The sequence below is a fragment of the Schistocerca serialis genome, chromosome 11 (genome assembly GCF_023864345.2).
Source record: "Schistocerca serialis cubense isolate TAMUIC-IGC-003099 chromosome 11, iqSchSeri2.2, whole genome shotgun sequence".
NCBI lineage: Eukaryota > Metazoa > Arthropoda > Insecta > Orthoptera > Acrididae > Schistocerca > Schistocerca serialis.
This window is the reverse complement of record NC_064648.1, coordinates 150,481,671-150,507,422: the sequence shown is the minus strand read 5'-3', so window position 1 is coordinate 150,507,422 and position 25,752 is coordinate 150,481,671. Positions and strand designations below refer to the sequence as shown.

General features: G+C 45.1%; 1 protein-coding gene and 2 non-coding genes across 3 annotated transcripts in view; 1 reads left to right on the top strand and 2 right to left on the bottom strand.

The window, feature by feature from the left end:
* The window catches only part of LOC126427101 (guanine nucleotide-binding protein subunit beta-2), a 188,328-nt gene that overhangs the window by 84,266 nt on the left and 78,310 nt on the right, over nt 1–25,752 (bottom strand). The window contains exon 4 of the mRNA XM_050089302.1: nt 10,285–10,418. Coding sequence (XP_049945259.1) covers nt 10,285–10,418 — 134 coding nt within the window. The remainder of the gene's footprint in view (nt 1–10,284; nt 10,419–25,752) is intronic.
* On the bottom strand, nt 22,700–22,773 carry Trnat-ugu (transfer RNA threonine (anticodon UGU)). The gene has a single exon. It is a non-coding gene; the product is annotated as a tRNA-Thr (tRNA).
* Trnat-ugu (transfer RNA threonine (anticodon UGU)) lies at nt 23,455–23,528 on the top strand. Its single transcript has one exon. It is a non-coding gene; the product is annotated as a tRNA-Thr (tRNA).

The window sequence follows — 25,752 nt, the reverse complement described above, 5'->3', positions numbered from 1 at the left end:
GTCTTGCGGTAGCGTTCTCGCTTCCCGCGCACGAGGTCCCGGGTTCGATCCCCGGCGGGGTCGGGGATTTTCTCTGCGTCGTGATGACTGGGTGTTCTGTGTCTCTCATCATCATTGACACACCAGTCGCCGAAGTGGCGTCAACTAAAGAGGACTTGCAATACGGCGACCGAACTTCCCCACATGGTGCATCCCGGCCAACAATGCGATACGATCATTTCATTCGTTGGTAAAACCATGAACTTCAATAGGAAGCCAGCAACTGTATCCAAAGGACTAAACTCTGATGAAAATATTGAAACTGTAAAGAAGAAGAGGGACAAGAAAAGAAAGGAAACAGAGAAAAGGCATAGAAATATGTCCAAAGGAAAGTACTAGTGAAGAGAAAAACAGTCTGACGAACCTAAAAAATAAAAATAGTGCAAACAGCTCACCATGTTCATTGTATGCAGACTTTGTAGAAGATTACTAAACTAACTTTTTGATGAATGGGATGAATGTTTTGAGTCTGGTGAAATCTATTAGGAAATTTATAAAGATGACAATTCGATACAGTGTCCTTCCGTTTCAACATTAGGCAATAAGTGTAATTGCTGTGGTGAGAGGAAGAAAGGCTAACATTTGAACAAAACCAACAACTCACTAGAAAAGAACATTTTTGACCAAGATTTATAATAAACTGATAGAATTTTTTGGACCAAAGCAATTAATAATACAATATTGTATTTATTTCAACATCTTCCGAATAAAAATAAGAAATTTTAATTGCCTCTTTTCGGAATGTATAGCCATTTTTACACGGTCCACCTCGCCTACTCCGCAAGTCCATCTTGCCCACATACTTACGACAGAGCTGGAGCACGCATGCATATTTTTATTTTAACATACATCAAGTATTTAAAATCTCAGTGTCTGATTAAGACACTGAAGCGCCAAAGAAACCATTATAGGCATGCGTATTCAAATACAGAGATATGTAAACAGGCAGAATACGGCACTGCAGACAACACGTAAGACAACAAGAGTCTGGCGAAGTTGTTATATCGGTTACTGCTGCTACAGTGGGAAGTTAGCAAGATTTAAGTGAGTTTGAACGTGGTGTTATAGTCGGTGTACAAGCGATGGGACACAAAATATCCGAGCTAGCGGTGAAGTGGGGATTATCCCATAGGACCATTTCAAGAGTGTACCGTGAAAATCACGAATCCGGTAAAACATCAAATCTCCGACATCGCTGTGGCTGAAAAAGATCCTGAAAGAACGGGAGCAATGACGACTGAAGAGAATCGTTCTGCGTGACAGAAGTGCAACCCTTCCGCAAATTGCTGCAGATTTCAATGCTGGGCCATCAACAAGTGTCAGCGTGCGAACCATTCAACGAAACTTCATCGATATGGGCTTTCGGAGCCATAGACCCACTCGTGTACCCTTGATGGAAGCATGACACAAAGTTTTAAGCCTCGCCTGGGCCGTCAACTCCGACACTGAACTGTTGATGACTGGAAACATATTGCGTGGACGGACGAGTCTCGTTTCAAGTTGTATCGAGCGGATGGGCGTGTACGGTTATGGAGATAACCTAACGAATCCATAGACCCTGGATGTCAGCAAGGGAATGTTGAAGCCGGTGAAGATTCTGTAACGGTGTGGGGCATGTGCAGTTGGAGTGATATGGGATCCCTGATACGTCTAGTTACGCCTCTGTCAGATGCCACGTATGTGTCTAATATCAGGCATCCATTCATGACGGGCTTAGGTAACGTCTAGATACCACCCTGACCCGCATATGTAAGAATCCTGTGTCATCACCTGCATCCTTCATGTCCATTGTCCAACGGACTCGGGCAATTCCAGCAGGACAATGCGACACCCCACACGTCCTGAATTGCTACAGCGTGGCTCCAGGAACACTCTTCTCAGTTTGAACACTTCTGATGGCCCCCAAACTCCCCACCCATGAAGGTTACTGAACATATCTGGGATTCTTTGCAACGTGCTGTTCAGAAGAGATCTCCACCCCCTCGTACTGTTACGGATTTATGGACAGCCCTGCAGCATTCATGGCGTCAGTTCCCTCCAGCATTACTTCAGACGTAAGTCTAGTCCATGGCACATCGTGCTGCGGCACTTCTGCGTGCTCGCGGCGGCCCTACACTATGTTAGGCATTTGTACCCGTTTCTTTGAGTCTTCAGTGTATCTACGATTAAAGCTTTGAGAACATGGTAAAAAAGAAAGATAAAATCATCTGCGATTGGTGGTTGATTTAGAGCAACAGTGCTGCCACGGCATCTCAGCGTGTTAGGTCTGAGGGTTAGCTGTCCTCGCAAAAAAAAAAAAAAAAAAAAATTAAAAAAGTCTGTGAATTGGTCATGTTATGTGACGTCCGCCCCGAAATGCAACCAACAAAAACGAACAAAATGTGGTTAAAAAGAAAAAAGCGCACCGAATAGCGTCATAGGATCGTGACGAAATTTATGATGTGTTGATGCTTCGCGTTTCACGACATCCAATTTTCTTTCTAACTTTAGAGTTTTTAATGGCTTCTCATACTTTCTTATTAGTTTAATATAACTATATACTATACTATTCGATTATATGTAAGTATAAGTGCGCTCTTTTTGAGGAGTAAGTTTGCTCAATTGGCTTAATCTACAGGACAGCTTGCACTACTTCCAGTGCCATGTTTTCACATTCTTTTCTTTCAAGTTTTGTAATTCACGCGTTTCAGGGATTCTGCTAATGAGTAAGAACAGTGACCAAGTAACAATGGCCTTAGAAAGTCACTAGAAAGTGAAAATGACGAAATAATTTTTATCATATATAGAAAACTACTGTAAAGTTGTATCGCATTATTTGTAATGCAGCTTTTATAAGCCAATGTCCTTACTGACTGTACATGGTACTTTTCCTTTCACCATATAACATATCCATGGCTACTGAAGATTTCATTTATAGAGGGTGAGGCAGCTAAACCATAACACCCCTTGTATCCCCCAACCGTAATAGATACAGAGATACCGTTTGGACAGGGAGCTTCAGGGACACGGGCTACTTGAATACATCACATTTCATGTTTGTGCTATTTTTTATTAAAGAGATATGAGGCCATCTTTGGTTTCCTTAAATGGAACCCTATGTTAAGTTTTAACGTAACATGATGGGCTTAAAAAGACGGTTTCAAATATGTGTGTATCATAATATTTAGGCGAATAGTTTTTCAGACACATGTGTGTTCTCGTATCGTGTTCGTCCTTCGAAGCGGCGTTGTCCAATGCGACCTCTCCTGTTGTGTAGAGTACATGGTAAACGTCGCGTGTCCGTCCTTACACAAACCCGCCCATTTACCCGACAATAGTAATACATACTGCGATATTTTGCGCAAAAATGAACTGATGATGTCGCGCAAATATTATTCAGTTATTTGACAACTGTAATACCAAAATAGTAGACAACATACAGTATTAAAATACTACAAGATGTTAATACATTTTAGGTAACAGAAATAAAGTTCAAAATGGTTCAAATGGCTCTGAGGACTATGGGACTTAACATCTGTTGTCATCAGTCCCCTAGAACTTAGAACTACTTAAACCTAACTAACCTAAGGACATCACATACATCCATGCCCGAGGCAGGATTCGAACCTGCGACCGTAGTGGTCACGCGGTTCCAGACTGAAGCGCCTAGAACCGCACGGTCACACCGGCCGGCAGAAATACAAGTGTAAATGAGGAGGCCCTTATTGGTCACAATTATTTCGTACGTATTTTTTTTTTTTATTTGAAAATTTTACTATTGATCACAATACGAAGCAAATACACACAAAGATGCAAAATACATACTGTAGACCATACACAACTTTACTGAAGAATGTGCTCAAAATGTTTCCCGTCTGCTGCAATGCACATTTGTAGTCGCCGTTCGAATGATTAGTGAACGGCTGCGAGGGTGTCACGTGAGACTTCGATGATACGTTGCTTCATATCGTCTGGCATAGTTGGTATTTGAGCATACCCTTTATGTTTGATTGCACCCCACAGAAAAAAATCAAGAGGGGTCAGATCAGGAGACCGGGCCGGCCTCTTCACTTCAGCACGTCGTCCTGTCCAACAATCCGGGAACTTCTCATTCAACAGCTCTGTAGCCACACGGGAAGAGTGAGCAGGGCAGCCGTCATGCACTGACGCGTAGTTAGTGGCACCTCTTCCAGCAAAATGGGCAGAACGTTTCGCAGGAACTGTGCGTAGTTCTTGCCATTTAGTGTACCAGGAATGACGTACGGCTCCACAATGACATTTCGGACGATGCCGCGCCACACTTTAACACTCCACGGTTGCCGATGCTGTACCTGTCGCAGCCAATGAGGGTTCTCTACTGACCAGTAATACATATTATACAAATTTACATTACCGTCGTTGGTGAAATTGACTTCATCAGTAAAAAGCACCCGTTGAAAAAAGTTGGATCATCTTGTAGGAGCTGCAGAGCAAACCGGAAAAATTCCTGGCGCCGTTCGAAATCCACACCGGAGAGTGCTCGATGTAGTGAGAGGTGAAATGGGTGAAATCTATGCCGGTGAAATATGCGTAGAACACTTCTGTGACTTATACCACATTCCGCGGCGATATGTCGCCACGGAACAGTAGGGTCGTTATGCTCCAAAGCTAGAACGCCCTCTTCATGTACCTCGCCAGTTGCAATTTTCTGCCTTGTGCTCTGCATGACGTTCCATGATACCGATTCCAGTAGTGACTTGCAAAAACGTGCAAGAAGCTGGCGTGTAGGACGCTCACGATCAGAATACAGCTCTCCATATTGCTTTAACAAGGGAACCTCCCCATCGCACCCCGCTCAGATTTAGTTATAAGTTGACACAGTGGATAGGCTTTGAAAAGCTGAAAACAGATCACTCGAGGAAACAGGAAGAAGTTGTGTGGAACTATGAAAAAATAAGCAAAATATACAAACTGAGTAGTCCATACGCGAGATAGGTAGTATCAAGGACGACAGTATGAGCTCAGGAGCGCCGTGGTCCCGTGGTTAGCGTGAGCAGCTGCGGAACGAGAGGTCTTTAGTTCAAATCTTCCCTCGAGTGAAAAGTATACTTCCATTATTTTCGCAAAGTTAGGATCTGGCCGCTCGTTCATTGAAGTTTCTGTTCGCTGTATTTAGTTTAGTGTCTGTGTTCTGCGACCGCATCGCAAAACCGTGCGATTTGTTGACGAAAGGACGTGCCTCTCCAATGGGAACCGAAAACATTTGATCGCAAGGTCATACGTCAACCGATTCCTCCATAGGAAAAGACGTCTAATATATTCTATACGACACTGGTGACAGCATGTGCGTCACATGATAGGAATATGTTGTCGACCCACCTAACTTGTACACTTGGCGAGTGAATAAAAATATTCTTCTACCTTGCCCGATTTAGGTTTTCTTGTGGATGTGACAATCACTCCCAAAAAAGTGATGAAAACATAAGAGTTTGTCGCATAAACTGAATATAAAAAATTAAACTTTTCACTCGAGGGAAGACTTGTACCAAGGACCTTTCGTTCCGTAGCTGCTCACGCCAACCACGGGACCACGGCGCTCCTGCGCTCACGTTATCCTTGATGTTGCATATCATGCCTATGGACTACTCAGTTTGTATATTTTGCTTATTTTTTCATAGTTCCACACAACTTCTTCCTGTTTTCTCGATCGATCTGTGTTCAGTTTTTCAAGGCCTATCCACTGTGCCAACTTATAACTAAATCTGAGGGGGGTGCGATGGGGAGGTTCCCTTGTAAGAGCATTTCTTCTGCTTTCACCATACACTAGAAGCATACCTAACTTTTCTTCGTTGGTGTACATGTCTGCTGCAAGAAAATGTGACGGGAATGCGATGTCCCACTACCCCAGCAGCACACTTATACCCTTCTTTCGAGCTACCTCGTTGTCACCTTGCAGCGTTATCGAGAAGCAGGAAAACAACACCTTCCGTGTTAAGTTCCTCAGTGATTGAAATGGTTCAAATGGCTCTGAGCACTATGGGATTTAATATCTGAGGTCAGAAGTCCCCTAGAAGTTAGAACTACTTAAACCTAACCAACCTAAGGACATAACACACATCCATGCCCGAGGCAGGATTCGAACCTACGACCGTAGCAGCAGCGCGGTTCCGGACTGAAGCTCGGTCACAACGGCCGGCTTCCTCAGTGGTCAACAGGAAAGATCGCATTGGACAACGCCGCTTCGAAGGAGGAATACGATACAAGAAGATATCTGTGTCTCAATAACTATTCGCCTAAATACACTCCTGGAAATTGAAATAAGAACACCGTGAATTCATTGTCCCAGGAAGGGGAAACTTTATTGACACATTCCTGGGGTCAGATACATCACATGATCACACTGACAGAACCACAGGCACATAGACACAGGCAACAGAGCATGCACAATGTCGGCACTAGTACAGTGTATATCCACCTTTCGCAGCAATGCAGGCTGCTATTCTCCCATGGAGACGACCGTAGAGATGCTGGATGTAGTCCTGTGGAACGGCTTGCCATGCCATTTCCACCTGGCGCCTCAGTTGGACCAGCGTTCGTGCTGGACGTGCAGACCGCGTGAGACGACGCTTCATCCAGTCACAAACATGCTCAATGGGGGACAGATCCGGAGATCTTGCTGGCCAGGGTAGTTGACTTACACCTTCTAGAGCACGTTGGGTGGCACGGGATACATGCGGACGTGCATTGTCCTGTTGGAACAGCAAGTTCCCTTGCCGGTCTAGGAATGGTAGAACGATGGGTTCGATGACGGTTTGGATGTACCGTGCACTATTCAGTGTCCCCTCGACGATCACCAGTGGTGTACGGCCAGTGTAGGAGATCGCTCCCCACACCATGATGCCGGGTGTTGGCCCTGTGTGCCTCGGTCGGATGCAGTCCTGATTGTGGCGCTCACCTGCACGGCGCCAAACACGCATACGACCATCATTGGCACCAAGGCAGAAGCGACTCTCATCGCTGAAGACGACACGTCTCCATTCGTCCCTCCATTCACGCCTGTCGCTACACCACTGGAGGCGGGCTGCACGATGTTGGGGCGTGAGCGGAAGACGGACTAACGGTGTGCGGGACCGTAGCCCAGCTTCATGGAGACGGTTGCGAATGGTCCTCGCCGATACCCCAGGAGCAACAGTGTCCCTAATTTGCTGGGAAGTGGCGGTGCGGTCCCCTACGGCACTGCGTAGGATCCTACGGTCTTGGCGTGCATCCGTGCGTCGCTGCGGTCCGGTCCCAGGTCGACGGGCACGTGCACCTTCCACCGACCACTGGCGACAACATCGATGTACTGTGGAGACCTCACGCCCCACGTGTTGAGCAATTCGGCGGTACGTCCACCCGGCCTCCCGCATGCCCACTATACGCCCTCGCTCAAAGTCCGTCAACTGCACATACGGTTCACGTCCACGCTGTCGCGGCATGCTACCAGTGTTAAAGACTGCGATGGAGCTCCGTATGCCACGGCAAACTGGCTGACACTGACGGCGGCGGTGCACAAATGCTGCGCAGCTAGCGCCATTTGACGGCCAACACCGCGGTTCCTTGGTGTGTCCGCTGTGCCGTGCGTGTGATCATTGCTTGTACAGCCCTCTCGCAGTGTCCGGAGCAAGTATGGTGGGTCTGACACACCGGTGTCAATGTGTTCTTTTTTCCATTTCCAGGAGTGTATTATGATACACACATATTTGAAACAGTCTTTTTAAGTCCATCACGTTACGTTAAAACTTAACATAGGGTTCCATTTAAAAAACAAAAACAAAGGTGGTCTCATATCTCTGTAATAAAAAATAGCACAAACATGAAATGCGATGTATTCAAGTAGCCCATGTCCCTGCCATTCACTGTCCAAACAGTATCTTTGTATCTGTTACGGTTGGGGAGATACAAGGGGTGTTATGACGAAGCTGTTTCATCCTGTATATATATACGAGGTTTGGATCTTTAATAGTGGCAAATATTTATTTACAGCTCGTACAAAATACATACGTGTTTCAAAGTTTTAGTGACCTTCAAAGTAGTCACCAGCAATGTGTGTAACCCGTTGCCAGCCATGTGGAAGTCGTACGATACTCTTAGCAGTGCCAGTTGTATTGACTGTTCGAGTGGTGTGGTCTCTTGCCCGACGAATTTGTAGCAGTTCTGAAGCGAATGCCGTGAAGTGTTTCATTCAGTTTAGAAATCGAGTTGAACTTACGAGGGCTTAAGTGAGGGGAGTTCAGTAGGTGGTATAGCACTTAGCAGCCCCATCAGCCAAAGAAGTCGGTAACAGCTTGCACTGTACTTGCTTGAGTATTATCCTGCAAAATGATGGTCAGGTCCTGCAGAAAGTGTCATCACTTCCGCCTCTAAGCTGTTCATTTTTGGAACACAACCTGCGACCAGCTTACAGACAGAAGTGGTGACACTTTCTGCAGGACTTGACCATCATTTTGCAGGACAATGCTCAAGCACGTACAGTGCAAGCTGTTACTGATTTGTTTGACTGATGGGGCTGCTAAGTGCTATACCACCTACTGCACTGCCATGAATTCAGTCCTCGTGAGTTCAACTTGACTTCTAAACTGAAGGAAACACTTGACGGCATTCGCTTCAGAACTGCTACAAATTCGTCGGGCAATAGACCGCACCGCTCGAGCAGTCAACACAACTGAAACACGTTTCTATTTTGTAGGAGTTTAAATAAATATTTGCCACTATTAAAGTTCCAAATCTCCTATACATAAAATTTCACCCTTGTATTTGTCCAAGAGATATAGATATATACAGTACTAGACATTAAAATTGCTACACCACGAAAATCACGTGCAACAGACGCGAAATTTAACCGACAGGAAGATGCTGTGATATGCAAATGATTAGCTTTTCAGAGCATTCACACAAGGTTGGCAGCGGTGGCGGCACCTACAACGTGCTGACATGAGGAAAGTTTCCAACCGGTTTCACATACACAAACAGCAGCTGACCGCCGTTGCCTGGTGAAACGTTGTTGTGAAGCCTCGTGTAAGGAGGAGAAATGCGTACCATCACGTTTCCCACTTTGATAAACGATTTCGGTTTATCGTATCGCGACATTGCTGCTCGCGTTGGTCAAGATCCAATGACTGTTAGCAGAATATGGAATTGATGGGTTTAGGAGCGTCATACGGAACGCCGTGCTGGATTCCAACGGCCTCGTATCACTAGCAGTCGAGATGACAGGCATCTTATCTGCATGGCTGTAACGGACCGTGCAGCGACGTCTCGATCCCTAAGTCAACAGATGGGGACGTTTGCAAGACAACAACCGTCTGCACGAACAGTTCGACGACGTTCGCAGCAACACGGACTATCGGCTCGGAGACCGTGGCTGCGGTAACCCTTGTCGCTGCATCGCAGACAGGAGCGCCTGCGTTGGTGTACTCAACGACGAACCTGGGTGCACGAATGGCAAAACGTCATTTTTTCGGATAAATCGAGGTTCTGTTCACAGCATCACGATGGTCGCATCCGTGATTCTCGACGGTGCGGTGAACGTACATTGGAATCGTGTATTCGTCATCGCCATACTGGCGTATCACTTGGCGTGATGGTATGGGGTGCCATCGGTTACACGTCTCGGTCACCTCTCGTTCAATTGACGGCACTTTGAACAGTGCACGTTACATTTCAGATGTTTTACGACCCGCGGCTCTACCCTTCATTCGATCCCTGCGAAACCCCACATTTCAGCAGGATAATACACGACCGCATGTTGCAGGTCCTGTACGGGCCTTTCTGGATACAGAAAATGTTCGACTTCTGCCCTAGCCAGCACATTCTCCAGATCTCTCACCAATTGAAAACGCCTGGTCAATGGCGGCCGAGCAACTGGCTCGTCACAATACGCCAGTCGCTACTCGTGATGAACTGTGCTATCGTGTTGAAGCTTCATGGGCAGCTGTACCTGTACACGCCATCCGAGGTCTGTTTGACTCAATGCCCAGGCATATCGAGGCCGTTATTCCGGCCAGAGGTGGTTGTTCTGGGTACTAATTTCTCAGGATCTATGCACCCAAATTGCGTGAAAATGTAATCACATGTCAGTTCTAGTATAATATATGTGTCCAATGAATACCCGTTTATCATCTGCATTTCTTCTTGGTGTAGCAGTTTTAATGGCCAATAGTGTAGATGTGTTGGGTCAGTACATGGCGAAACTGTGGATAGAGAGTGAGAGAGAGAGTGAGAGTGAGAGAACAGAACTGTCCTCACCGACAAAGTTGCCAGACTGTGAGAAGGCGACGCTCATGACCCAGGAGGAGCGCAGCGGTATGATCTGCACCTTGTTGCCCGTCCACGTGTCCCAGATGATCAGCTTGCCGTCCAGGGAGCCCGTCACCGCGTGCCTGCCAACACAAACACAGCAACAACGTAACAAACAAAGACTCCGGCGCCTGCTGCACGTTCCACTGCCAGCGCGTACACAACACTCTGCTCTGGCCGTTCTAGGGGCTCGTACAGTCTCGAATTTCGATCTCTGATTTTCAATCCTATAATGTCTATACAGGGAGGGTATTTTCTACTGTTCGATGTAGGCCAGTACATTACACGTTGCATTGCGGAACCGGTCAATTCATTTCGTCATTTCTGTGAAGTAGGTTTCAGTTTGTACTAGTGGCACTTTTTATTTACTTATTCCATTCCGGTAATTTTTCTTATTTTGATACATTCATTCAGTTACTACTTTTCTTAGAAGCTAGATTAAGGGAAGGCAAACCTACGTTTCTAGCATTTGTAGACTTAAAGAAAGCTTTTGACAATGTTGACTGGAATACTCTCTTTCAAATTCCGAAGGTGGCAGGGGTAAAATACAAGGAGCGAAAATCTATCTACAATTTGTACACAAACCAGATGGCAGTTATAAGAGTCGAGGGACATGAAAGGGAAGCAGTGGTTGGGAAGGGAGTGAGACAGCGTTGTAGCCTCTCCCCGATGTTATTCAATCTCTATATTGAGCAAGCAGTGAAGGAAACAAAACAAAAATTCGGAGTAGGTATTAAAATCCATGGAAAAGAAATAAAAACGTTGAGTTTTCCCGATGGCATTGTAATTGTGTCAGAGACAGCAAAGGACTTGGAAGAGCAGTTGAGCGGAATGGACAATGTCTTGAAAGGAGCATATAAAATGAACACCAACAAAACCAAAACGAGGATAATGGAATGTAGTCGAATTAAGTCGGGTGATGCTGAGGGAATTAGATTAGGAAATGACACGTTTGAAGTAGTAGATGACTTTACTATTTGTGGAGCAAAATAACTGATGATGGTCGAAGTAGAGAGGATATAAAATGTAGACTGGCAATGCCAAGGGAAGCATTTCTGAGGAAGAGAAATTTGTTAACATCGAGTATAGATTTAAGTGTCAGGAAGTCATTTCTGAAAGTATTTGTATGGAGTGTAGCAATATATGGAAGTAGAAACATGGACGATTAATACTTTGGACAAGAAGAGAATAGAAGCTTTCGAAATGTGGTACTACAGAAGAATGCTGAAGATTAGATGGGTAGATCACATAACTAATGAGGAAGAATTGAATAGGATTGGCGAGAACAGGAGTTTGTGCCACACCTTGACTAGTAGAAGGGATCGGTTGGTAGGACATGCTCTGAGGCATCAAGGGATCACAAGTTTAATATTGTAGGGCAGCGTGGAGGGTAAAAATCGTAGAGGGAGACCAAGAGATGAATACGCTAAGCAGATTCAGAAGGATGTAGGCTGCAGTAGGTACTGGGAGATGAAGAAGCTTGCACAGGATAGAGTAGCATGGAGAGCTGCATCACACCAGTCTCAGAACTGAGGACCACAACAACAACAACAACAACATTCAGTTACTTCAAATGGTTCAAATGGCTCTGAGCACTATGGGACTTAACTACTGAGGTCATCAGTCCCCTAGAACTTAGAACCACTTAAACCTAACTAACCTAAGGACGTCACACACATCCATGCCCGAGGCAGGATTCGAACCTGCGACCGTAGCGGTCGAGCGGTTCCAGACTGTAGCGCCTAGAACCGCTCGGCCACTTCGGTCGGCATTCAGTTACTAACCAGCATCAAAACGGATACAGCGATTAGTGAACATGTCGTAACCGCATTGAAAACTGTAACCATCAAATCCTCCAAAAATAAACGAAAAATACACCTATTCAAAAAATCAGATAAAAATTCACTTGACGCCTTCCTGAGAGACAATCTCCACTCCTTCCAAACTAATAATATGTGTAGACCAGGTGTAGCTTGAATTCAGAACAATAGTATCCGCAGTAATTGAGAGATTTATATCAAATAAATTAACAAACGACGGAGCTAACCCTCCTTGGTACACAAAACGATCCAGAACACTGTTGCAGAAACAATGATACAAACATGCCAAATCTAAACAGACGCAAAATCCTCAACATTCGTGATCTTTTACAGAAGTTCGAAATTTAGCGCGGGCTTCAATGCGAGATGATTATAACAGGATCCACAACGAAACTTTGTCTCGAAACCTGATAGAAAATCAAAAGAGATTCTAGTCGTATGTAAAGTATTTTACGGGCAAGAAACAACCAATTCCTTCTCTGCGCGATAGCAATGGAGATACTATCGAAGACAGTGGTGCCAAAGCAGAGTTACTAAACACGGCTTTCCGAAATGCCTTCACAAAAGAACACGAAGTACAAATTTCAGATTCGAATCAAAAACAGCTGCCAATATGAGTCACACAGAAGTAAATTTCGTCGGAGTATTAAAGCAACTTAAATCACTTGATAAAGCAAGTCTTCTGGTCCAGACTGTATACCAATTAGGTTCCTTTCACAGTATGCTGATGCAATAGCTCCATACTTAACAATGATATACAACCGTTCACTCGACGAAAGATCCGTATCGAAACACTGGTAAGTTGTACAGGTCACATTAATATTCAATAAAGGTAGCAGGAGTAATCCACTAAATTACAGGCCCATATTATTAACGTCGATATGCAGAAGGATTTTGGAACATACGAGCATATTGTGTTCGAACATCATGAATTACCTCGAAGAAAACGGTCTATTGACACACAGTAAAAATGGGTTTATAAAACTTCGCTCTTATGAAACACAACTAGCTGTTTATTCTCTATTGCGTGCTACTGACAAGAGATTTTAGATCGATTCCGTATTTCTGGATTTCCGGAAGGCTTTTGACACTGTACCGCACAAGCGGCTTGTAGTGAAATTGCGTGCTTATGGAATATCTTCTCAGTTATGTGACTGGATATTGTGATTTCCTGTCATCGAGTAAAACAGAAGTGATTTCTGGCGTTGCCCAAGGTAGTGTTATAGGCGCTTTGCTGTTCTTTAACAATATAAACGGTTTGGGAGACAATCAGAGCGGCCATCTTAGGTTGGCAGATGACGCTGTTGTTTAGCGACTAATAAAGTCATCAGAAGATCAAAACAAATTGCAAAACGATTTCGAAATGATATCGGAATGGTGCGGAAAGTGGCAGTCGATCATAAATAACGTAAAGTGTGAGGTCATCCACATGAGTGCTAAAAGAAAGCCGTTAAACTTCGGTTACACGATAAATCAGTCAAATATAAAGACCGTAAATTCACCTAAATACCAAGGAATTGCAATTACGAACAACTTAAATTGGAAGGAACACACAGAAAATGTTGTGGGGAAGGCTACCCAGAGACTGCGTTTTATTGGCAGGACAATTAGAAAATGTAACAGACCTACTATGGAGACTGCCTACACTACGCTTGTCCGTCCTCTTTTTAGAATACTGCTGCGCGGCGTGGGATCCTTACCAAATACGATTGACGCAGTACGTTTTGTATTATTTCGAAATAGGGGAAAGTGTGTCACTGAAATGATACAGGATTTGGGCTGGAAATCGTTAAAAGAAAGACGTTTTCCCTTGGGACGGAATCTTCTCACGAAATTCCAATCACCAACTTTCTCATCCGAATGCGAAAATATTTTGTTGACACCGACCTACGTAGGGAGGAACGATCACCACGATAAAATAAGGGAAATCAGAGCTCGTACGGAAAGATATAGGTCTTTGTTCCTTCCGCGCGCAATACGAGAGTGGAACAATAGAGAACTGTGAAGGTGGTTCGATGAACCCTCTGCCAGGCACTTAAATGTGATTTGCACAGTATCCATGTAGATGTAGATGTGGGAAAATTAAACGGAAATAACGATTCGCTTTGAATATTTTAATAATAGTTGCCATCTAAGCAATGGATTTGCATTACATCGATTGTAACTTTTGATATATACTTTTATCAAATGAGATACAATTTATGAAAATTTAGCTACTATTTGAAACTTACTGTGTCAGTAATTATCTTTTTTCGTATCTGCCTTAGGTCATCATTTCGTATTTAAATTTCTTGCTACGTAAACATTAGCTCTCCATTGTCAATGTATTCAAAAATTAATGTAAAACAATATTATTGCTGTGGATTTTGCACAAATGGGAAACTATTACTGTGTAAAACAAAATAATTAAAAATCGTGCAATTAAGAAAATTTATGGGTAAAATGTTGGCACCTGAGGGACTGAAGTCTAACAGTACAAAGACTTTTTATGTCCTTTACATCAAACCTTATGGATAACTTTTCAGCTACCAGTCACGATTTTCTTTTATTTATATTTTACACTATGCATTGCGAGAAGTGATTCCCATCTTTTAGTACATCTTCTCTCTGTGTAGCGCGACATCTTTTGTAATGTTTTTGATGCCTGAGGGTATCCGTTGTTCTGTTGACTTTACTGCAATGTACAAAACAAAAACCGCCTGATTTTTAGATAATTATCGATCTTTATAATTATATACTGAGTTGCGAAATTTAGGAGAAATTGGTGTCACAGTTTTCTTCTGGTTCATTTGTGCAGAGTCTCAGACATATTAAACTTTACTCCCAGTTTCCTGTGTACAGTATACATCGAGAACAAGAAACTTACGTGAACAAACGGTTACAAAGGTTTTTTTAGATGTAGCCAAAAGAGACAATATATATATTATACATCTACATTTATACTTCGCAAGCCACCCAAGGGTGAATGGCGGAGGGCACTTTACGTGCCACTGTCATTACCTCCATTTCCTGTTCCAGTCGCGTATGGTTCGCGGGAAGAACGACTGTCTGAAAGCCTCCGTGCACGCTCGAATCTCTCTAATTTTACATTCGTGATCTCCTCGGGAGGTATAAGTAGGGGGAAGCAATATATTCGATACCTCATCCAGAAACGCAAGCCTCTCGAAACCTAGCGAGCAAGCTACACCGCGATGCAGAGAGCCTCTCTTGCAGAGTCAGCCACTCGAGTTTGCTAAACATCTCCGTAACGCTATCACACTTACCAAATAACCCTGTGACGAAACGCGCCGCTCTTCTTTGGATCTTCTCTATCTCCTCCGTCAACTCGACCTGATACGGATCCCACACTGATGAGCAACACTCAAGTATAGATCGAACGAGTGTTTTGTAAGCCACCTCCTTTGTTGATGGACTGCATTTTCTAAGGACTCTCCCAATGAATCTCAACCTGGTACCCGCCTTACCAACAATTAATTTTATATGATCATTCCACTTCGAATCGTTCCGCACGCATACTCCCAGATATTTTACAGAAGTAACTGCTACCAGTGTTTGTTCCGCTATCATATAATCATACAATAAAGGATCCTTCTTTCTATGTATTCGCAATACATTACATTTGTCTATGTTAAGGGTCAGTTGCCACTCCCTGCACCAAGTGCCTATCCGCTGCAGATCTTCCTGCATTTCGCTACAATTTTCTAATGCTGCAACTTCTCTGTATACTACAGCATCATTCGCGAAAAACCGCATGGAACTTCCGACACTATCTACTAGGTCATTTATATATATTGTGAAAAGCAATGGTCCCATAACACTCCCCTGTGGCACGCCAGAGGTTACTTTAACGTCTGTAGACGCCTCTCCATTGACAACAACATGCTGTGTTCTGTTTGCTAAAAACTCTTCAATCCAGCCACACAGCTGGTCTGATATGCCGTAGGCTCTTACTTTGTTTATCAGGCGACAGTGCGGAACTGTATCGAACTCCTTCCGGAAGTCAAGGAAAGTGGCATCTACCTGGGAGCCTGTATCTAAAATTTTGTGGGTCTCGCGAACAACTGAAGCGAGTTGGGTCTCACACGATCGCTGTTTCCGGAATCCATGTTGATTCCTACAGAGTAGATTCTGGGTTTCCAGAAACGACATGGTATGTGAGCAAAAAACATGTTTCAAAATTCTACAACATATATAATATAATACAATATAATAATATATATTTTATATATATTGATTACAATAGTGCTAACTTGTTTGTGTTACAATTTCTACTTAAGCATACTGTCAAAGCATGTGAAAAAATTCACTGATTTGCTTTCAAGTTTTTCGCATAATATTGTAACTTCAAACACTCATTTTCATAAAAAACAGAACACTTTGAACAAACAGAGATAGGATGTTCATATTTAAAAAAAATGGCTCTGAGCACTATGGGACTTAACATCTATGGTCATCAGTCCCCTATAACTTAGAACTACTTAAACCTAACTAACCTAAGGACATCACACAGCACCCAGTCAGCACGAGGCATTGAAAATCCCTGACCTCGCCGGGAATCGAATCCGGGAACCCGGGCGCGGGAAGCGAGAACGCTACCGCACGACCACGAGCTGCGGACTGTTCATATTCACAGGGCGTGTTCTGCAGAAATGATTAGCATTTCAACCACGTCGGCCCGCAGGTTCGAGGTCAACATCGATATCGCGGCGCAACACAACCTGCTGGTAAACTGCGCCTGCGGCTCTGAATGTCACTATAAACCGAAGGTAACGGATCGGTGTGACCCGGGCAGACGTGCAGGATGCCTCGGAGATAACTGCGCGAACCGTACCATCAAATCAGAAAGGGGGCCCGTTATTGGCGTGAGAGAATGTGATGCGTCCCCCAGGGAAACTGCTGGTCTTGTGGAACGAAATGTTCGGGCAGTGCAACGAGTGGGTGCAGAATGGTTCATGGACTGTGTGCTGTGTCAAAACGCACGGGGTACGTTCGCCCTTTCTGGTGCTGAGCGGCCTGCGTGATAAATCAATGATAACACCCGGTGGTCACCATAATATGCGTGTGTGATGTGGTAGAACCAAAATCAAACTGTGTTCTAGATTATATGAGAGCGTCTACGGAATAGCAGGTGGCAGCCGGCCGCTACTGCGAAGAATCGACAGCATCGATGATTATTACATTACGAGGTGCTTTCAAGTTCTAAGGCCTCCGATTTTTTTTCTAATTAACTACTCACCCGAAATCGATGAAACTGGCGTTACTTCTCGACGTAATCGCACTGCAGACGTACACATTTTTCACAACGTTGACGCCATGATTCCATGGCAGCGGCGAAGGCTTCTTTAGGAGTCTGTTTTGACCACTGGAAAATCGCTGAGGCAATAGCAGCACGGCTGGTGAATGTGCGGCCACGGAGAGTGTCTTTCATTGTTGGAAAAAGCCAAAAGTCACTAGGAGCCAGGTCAGGTGAGTAGGGAGCATGAGGAATCACTTCAAAGTTGTTATCACGAAGAAACTGTTGCGTAACGTTAGCTCGATGTGCGGGTGCGTTGTCTTGGTGAAACAGCACACACGCAGCCCTTCCCGGACGTTTTTGTTGCAGTGCAGGAAGGAATTTGTTCTTCAAAACATTTTCGTAGGATGCACGTGTTGCCGTAGTGCCCTTTGGAATGCAATGGGTAAGGATTACGCCCTCGCTGTCCCAGAACATGGACACCGTCATTTTTTCAGCACTGGCGGTTACCTGAAATTTTTTTGGTGGCGGTGAATATGTGTGCTTCCATTGAGCTGACTGGCGCTTTGTTTCTGGATTGAAAAATGGCATCCACGTCTCATCCACTGTCACAACCCACGAAAAGAAAGTCCCATTCGTGCTGTCGTTGTGCATCAACAATGCTCGACAATGTGCCACACGGGCAGCCATGTGGTCGTCCGTCAGCATTCGTGGCACCCACCTGGATGACACTTTTCGCATTTTCAGGGCGTCGTGCAGGATTGTGTGCACAGAACCCACAGAAATGCCAACTCTGGAGGCGATCTGTTCAACAGTCATTCGGCGATCCCCCCAAAACAATTCTCTCCACTTTCTCGATCATGTCATCAGACCGGCTTGTGCGAGCCCGAAGTTGTTTCGGTTTGTTGTCACACGATGTTCTGCCTTCATTAAACTGTCGCACCCACGAATGCACTTTCGACACATCCATAACTCCATCACCACACGTCTCCTTCAACTGTCGATGAATTTCAATTGGTTTCACACCACGCAAATTCAGAAAACGAATGATTGCACGCTGTTCAAGTAAGGAAATCGTCGCCATTTTAAGTATTTAAAACAGTTCTCATTCTCGCCGCTGGCGGTAAAATTCCATCTGCCATACGGTGCTGCCATCTCTGAGACGTATTGACAATGAACGCGGCCTCATTTTAAAACAATGCGCATGTTTCTATCTCTTTCCAGTCTGGAGAAAATAAAATCGGAGGCCTTAGAACTTGAATGCACCTCGTAACACCTCGTGGTCACCATAATATGCGTGTGTGATGTGGTAGAACCAAAATCAAACTGTGTTCTAGATGATATGAGAGCGTCTACGGAATAGCAGGTGGCAGCCGGCCGCTATTGCGAAGAATCGACAGCATCGATGATTATTACATTAATTGTTAAAAGTTGGCGTGGCGTTGCGTGTTTGTTCGTTTTAAATGGTTCCTATTGTACAACGAATAGGGTTAGTTAGTTCCCGGATAGACCTCTCACCGACCAAGTGGTGGTAGTGGTGTATATCAGGTCTGATCTTATAGCGTTTCACTGCGTGGCATAGTGGGGCTACTCAGTTGACACCCAAGTCTTGGGAGAGTGCACGGAATTTTGTCGATTATATTTGTGGGAACAGTTTCGTTCGTAAAATTTGCTGGGGTGAGTCCCGTGTGGGCCTGATTTAATTGAGAGATTGATTTGTTAGGTGCTGAGTTTTGTGTAATCGATGTGACCGGTATCCCGTCTGCATTGTATGTTGAGTTGTCGCGACACGCCCAGGGATAATTGGGTTGCTTGTCGTTTTTATTGAGGTTTTATTGTGCGTGTGTGTATCGAGAAGGGAGAGCCTCGAACACGTGTTGGTAGTTGTATTTTCAAGACCACTAGCTTGCAGCAGACAGCGAATTGGCTCATAGAACGACGAACTGTTTCACTATACGGTGATGGTGTGCACGTATCACTGAGTAGACAAGCGATAGTAAACTGAAGGAACCATTTAACGAGCTACACGTAGCTAAACCAAAACTTGATTCATCAAGGTGACGAGTGGCCGATTTAAATGTTAAGGAACTTAGCGGGTCGCGTGTGGTCAACGCCGGAAGAGGTCAAGATTTGCTTTTAAATTGTAACTTAAGATTAGTTGAAAAGTGGCGGTGACATTTAGGATTTTTGTTTGATTTTTTTTATTACTTGTTTCCGTATTGTGGGGAATGATAATATATCTATAATATATTTGCTGGCACTCGTTCACTGGTGAAACAACGTGTATTGAGATACCTAGAAGAAAAATAAATCCAATTTTATTAGGGTAAAGGAAACCTTCCAGTATATTTAATTGGTATCTAGTGTGAACATATCTATAGAATTTTCGGAAGTACAAACGAGTGTGATTCAGAGATATTGATACATTGGAGTCGATATCACGTATAATGTGGTGTTTTTAAATGTGCTTGGTAAAAGGTTCTTGAAAGAATGAAATTTTAAATAATCAACTGAAAGTAGATCTCAATATTAAAGAAAAGATTTCAATTAAGGGAAAGAGCTTCCTAAATGATGCATAAGTTTAATTGAAGTAATCGAATTATTTACGGAAAGGCCAAAGATTTTGCTATTAACAAAGATTCGTTATTCTGTGACGCATGCGAAGTCTCATCACTTACATATTATCGCAGCGTCGAGTTGGAAAAATATTTAAGGGAGAATTAAAAATGTTTTAATTCCTAACAGTAGTGATGGAAGTGTCCATAAACAGAATAATCATTTCAAGACGGTAGACAGATTGGTATTTTAGTACAAGTAATAAAACAGTTCCGAGTTTATGTCAGAGAGTACGTACTGCGTTGTGAGCTTGTTGCGAAAGATAACAATTGCTAGTTGGATGTTGCATTTGTCATCACGCAACCTAATCAGGTACTAAAATTAAAGTAATTTGCTGCTCTGACGAGATCAGTATCGTAGACAACGAGAGTGGTTCATTAAATAGGCCCATTTATTGACTACTGCTTAACTTCAGTAATCATTGGTGTGTGAATATTGTTAAGTGATTATTCGTAGTTTTATCGTGGCTTGGTACGATTTCGGCGTCGTTGGTTGGGTTGTTGGTTGGTTTGGGGAAGGAGACCAGACAGCGAGGTCATCGGTCTCATCGGATTAGGGAAGGGCGGGGAAGGAAGTCGGCCGTGCCCTTTGAAAGGAACCATCCCGGCATTTGCCTGGAGCGATTTAGGGAAATCACGGAAAACCTAAATCAGGATGGCCGGACGCGGGATTGAACCGTCGTCCTCCCGAATACGGGTCCAGTGTCTAACCACTGCGCCACCTCGCTCGGTTTTATTTCGGCGTCGTGTCTAGGCAGGGTGTTTTTCCCATTATTTGGCAGACAGGCTATTTGCATGGTCAGCGGTTGAGGTGGCTGCAATATTAATTGTACTAAGGCTGATTTCGTGTCCGCTTAGTTCATTGCCAGTGTGATTGCGGCACGGGCTAGATTCTTGTCGTCATGCAGTGGTTAGCACACTGGACTCGCATTCGGGAGGACGACGGTTCAATCCCGTCTCCGGCCATCCTGATTTAGGTTTTCCGTGATTTCCCTAAATCGTTTCAGGCAAAATGCTGGGATGGTTCCTTTGAAAGGGCACGGCCGATTTCCTTCCCAATCCTTCTCTAACCTGAGCTTGCGCTCCGTCTCTAATGACCTCGTTGTCGATGGGACGTTAAACACTAACCACCACCACCATCTTGTCGTCATCAGAGGCTCCTCTTCAACTGGAATCTTCTGCAATTAGATAGCGTTCTGCAGTCTTAACATCTATTTAAAAATAAGAAACTGTACCTAATTAAAGGTGTGGTGGTCGACTGGTGACCTAAGTACTTTGCGCAACAGGATACTCTGCAATAACGGCATAGGGACGTTGGTACAGTACGATCCCTTGTCGTTGTCAATCGATCTTGGGTACTGCCAATCACGGACCAGTACAACTGCTGCAGAACACGGCGAGATGGGTCAGGTCACACCACCCACAACACACCCCGACAGGATCGACAACTCATCCGAATAGCATTGCAGGACAGATCTGCATCCTCCTCGGCTCTGGCCCAACAGTGGAAAAGTGGAACACATCGTACACCATCAGGGGTGACAGTCCGTCGCTGTTTACTACGGCATGGGTTACGCTCTCGTCGTGCACTTCTCCCCCTACCTTTGAAGAATGTGCAGATACGTTCTAGACGGCAATGACGTATGCAACGACGTCACTGGGGACAGGAATGACATCGGATAGTGTTTTTCGGACGATTCTAGGTTCTGTTTGTTTGAAAATGATGATCGTGTTTTGGTTGGCTGCAGAAACGGGGAGTGGCATCACTGTGACTGCATTCACACAACACATACAGCGCCAACTCGAGGCCTTATGGTGTGGAGTGCTATTGGGTACTGATGTGTTGGCAGAAGAGCCAACACCGTGTTGCTAGAGGCGGCCAAAATGCACGCGTTTAAGCTCACGCAGACTGGCGTGAGGTCTGGAACAAGGTAAAGTAGTTGAGTCTAGTAAGAAAAGAACGTAGTTGCTTGAATACTTAACTTTAATCCAAAATTGTTGTACATCTCTCTTGAGTATACATGCTTCACAATCTCAATATAAACTGGTAATGGCGCCTTGCTAGGTCGTAGCAAATGACGTAACTGAAGGCTATGCTAACTATCGTCTCGGCAAATGAGACCGTATTTGTCAGTGTAGCATCGCTAGCAAAGTCGGCTGTACAACTGGGGCGAGTGCCAGTACGTCTCTCTAGACCTGCCGTGTGGCGGCGCTCGGTCTGCAATCACTGACAGTGGCGACACGCGGGTCCGACGTATACTAATGGACCGCGGCCGATTTAAAGGCTACCACCTAGCAAGTGTGGTGTCTGGCGGTGACACGACAGGTACAACCAGAAATCACAGTTTTTTCATGACCGGGACACTGTAACCAGTGTGACCTGCGTGAATGACATCCTACAACCCATAGCCATACCCTTTCCTCACAGCACACCAGACGCCATTTTTCAGCAAGACAATGCACGACCTCATGCTGCACGAATATGTACCTTCTTGGTGTTACAGGACGTCAGCTTTTTACCCTGGCCCTCTAGATCACCAGGCATGTAGCCAATCGAAAATATGTGGGATATGCTGGAAGAATGGGTGCAGCACTGTGACCCAGGGCCAACTACCACAGATGAAATTACAATGAAATGAACACCCTTAGCTGCTTACAGGCGTTGACATACGTCAACGGGGACAGATGAAAATGTGTGCCCCGACCGGGACTCGAACCCGGGATCTCCTGCATACAGGGCAGACGCTCTATCCATCTGAGCCACCGAGGACTGCAGGGATTTATCTCTGCCGGCCGAAGTGGCCGTGCGGTTAAAGGCGCTGCAGTCTGGAACCGCAAGACCGCTACGGTCGCAGGTTCGAATCGTGCCTCGGGCATGGATGTTTGTGATGTCCTTAGGTTAGTTAGGTTTAACTAGTTCTAAGTTCTAGGGGACTAATGACCTCACCAGTTGAGTCCCATAGTGCTCAGAGCCATTTGAACCATTTATCTCTGGCACGCCTCCCGCGAAACCCACATTCTCAACGTATTGTCCCGCACTACATTCGTAGTGCATCCTCCCATTATACTCATTACTCGCGGCGCGTTGCCGATTCCCGGTCGGGGCACACATCTTCATCTGTCCCCGTTGACGTATGTCAACGCCTGTAAGCAGCTAAGGGTGTTCATTTCATTGTAATTTCATTCTAACGAGCTGCATGGTCACTGACATGTCCGAAAGAACAGATACCATCTCAGTATATATATAGTTAAGGCTCACCGGCCACTTGACCATCTTCTTCTTCTGCACCAATGCAGAAACAGTGCCCGAACTCTTACGGGAATCTCGCCGCGAGTAATGAGTATAACGGGCGGGGACACTACGAATGTAGTGCGGGACAATACTTTGAGAGTGTGGGTTTCGCAGGAGGCGTGCCAGAGATAAATCCCTGCAGTCGCACTATCCTCTGTGTCCTCGGTGGCTCAGATGGATAGAGCGCCTGCCATGTAAGCAGGAGATCCCGGGTTCGAGTCCCGGTCGGGGCACACATTTTCATCTGTCCCCGTTGACGTATGTCAACGCCAGTAAGCAGCTAAGGGTGTTCATTTCATTGTAGTTTCATTCTAACGAGCTGCATGGTCACCGATGGTATCTGTTTTTTCGGACATGTCCGAAAGAACAGATACCATCATAGTATATATATATACCACATATGAGCTTTATAACCAGGTGAATGCAGCATAGATGGTTATACCACGGGACGTCGTTCGCCCATTATACGCCTCAATGCCATCACGCATGGGACAAGTTACCAGGACAGGTGGCGTACCCTGAGTCTACTAGGCAATAGGGCACATGTTGAGCCAACGTTGATTGAAACGCCAATCGTTTCTGCAGGACATACTAATGTGCATGTCCTATGAATATGAACGTCCTATCCCTAGTCGTTCAAGGTGTTCTGTTTTTTATGCACATGAGTGTATTTTCTGTAATGTGAATATATGCTATGTGATCAAAAGCATCCGGACACGTGACTGAAAATGACTTACAACTTCGTGACGCCCTCTGTCGGTAATGCTGGAATTCAATACGGTGTGGCCCACCCTTAGCCTTGATGACAGCTTCCACTCTCGCAGGCATACGTTCAGTCAGGTGCTGGAAGGTTTCTTGGGGAATGGCAACCCATACTTCAAGGAGTGCAGCACTGAGGAGAGGTATGGATGTCGGTCGATGAGGCATGGCACGAAGTCGGCCTTCCAAAATATCCCAAAGCTGTTCTATAGGATTCAGGTCAGGACTCTGGGCGGGCCAGTCCAGTACAGGGATATTATTGTCGTGTAACCACTCCGCCACAGGCCGTGCATTATGGTTCAAATGGCTCTGAGCACTATGGGACTCAACTGCTGAGGTCATTAGTCCCCTAGAACTTAGAACTAGTTAAACCTAACTAACCTAAGGACATCACAAACATCCATGCCCGAGGCAGGATTCGAACCTGCGACCGTAGCGGTCTTGCGGTTCCAGACTGCAGCGCCTTTAACCGCACGGCCACTTCGGCCGGCCCGTGCATTATGAACAGGTGCTCAATCGTGTTGAAAGGTGCAGTCGCCATCCCCGAATTGCTCTCCAACAGTGGGAAGCAATAAGGTGCTTAAAACATCAATGTAGGCCTCTGGTGTGATAGTGTCGCGGTAAAAACAAGTGGTGTAAGCCCCCTCCATGAAAAACACTACCACACCATAACACCACCGCCTCCGAATTTTACTGTTGGCACTACACAAACTGACAGATGACGTTCACTGAGAATTCGCCATACCCGCACCCTGCCATCGGATCGCCACATAGTGTACCGTGATTCATCACTCCACACAACGTTTTTCCACTGTTAAATGTTGCAATGTTTACGCTCCTTACACGAAGCGAGGCGTCGTTTGGTATTTACCAGCGTGATGTGTGGCTTGTGGGTAGCCTCTCGATCATGAAATCCAAGTTTTCTCACCTCCCGCGTAACTGTCATAGTACTTGCAGTGGATCCTGATGCAGTTTGGAATTCCTGTGTGATGGTCTGGATAGATGTCCGCCTATTACACATTGAGACCCTCGTCAACTGTCGGTAGTCTCTTGTCAGTCAACAGACGAGGTCGGCCTGTACTCTTTTTTGGTGTATGTGTCCCTTCACGTTTCCACTTCACTATCTCATCGGAAACAGTGGACCTACGGATGTTTAGGAGTGTGGAAATCTCGCTTACAGACGTATGACACAAGTGACATCCAGTCACCTGACCACATTCGAAGTCCGTGAGTTCCGCGGAGCACCCCATTCTGCTCTCTCACGATGTGTAATGACTACTGAGGTCGCTGATATGGAGTACCTGGCAGTAGGTGGCAGCACAATGCAGCTAATATGGAAAACGTATGTTTTGTGGGTGGCCGGATACTTTTGATCACATACTGTATCTCCAGCTCTTCTAACTGATCCATTTGCTGCCCTTTATATACTCGGTGGAGTGCTTTGACATTTTGCTCTATTGTTCCAAATGGGTGTCCTGCATTGTGTATGTATGCGGCTATTGCTGATGTTGTGTTTGTTACGTGCGTAGTCTTTAATGTGTGCTGTAGACCTGTTGTTGAATTGTTGGCCTATTTGTCCTCAACAGAACATGCAACACTCACGGCATGTTGCTTTGTACATCCTGCAGTCTGAGCATCGTCCATGATCACTTTTTATTGTTGGTTGGTCAGTCTGAAGGAGGGGACCAAACAGCGATG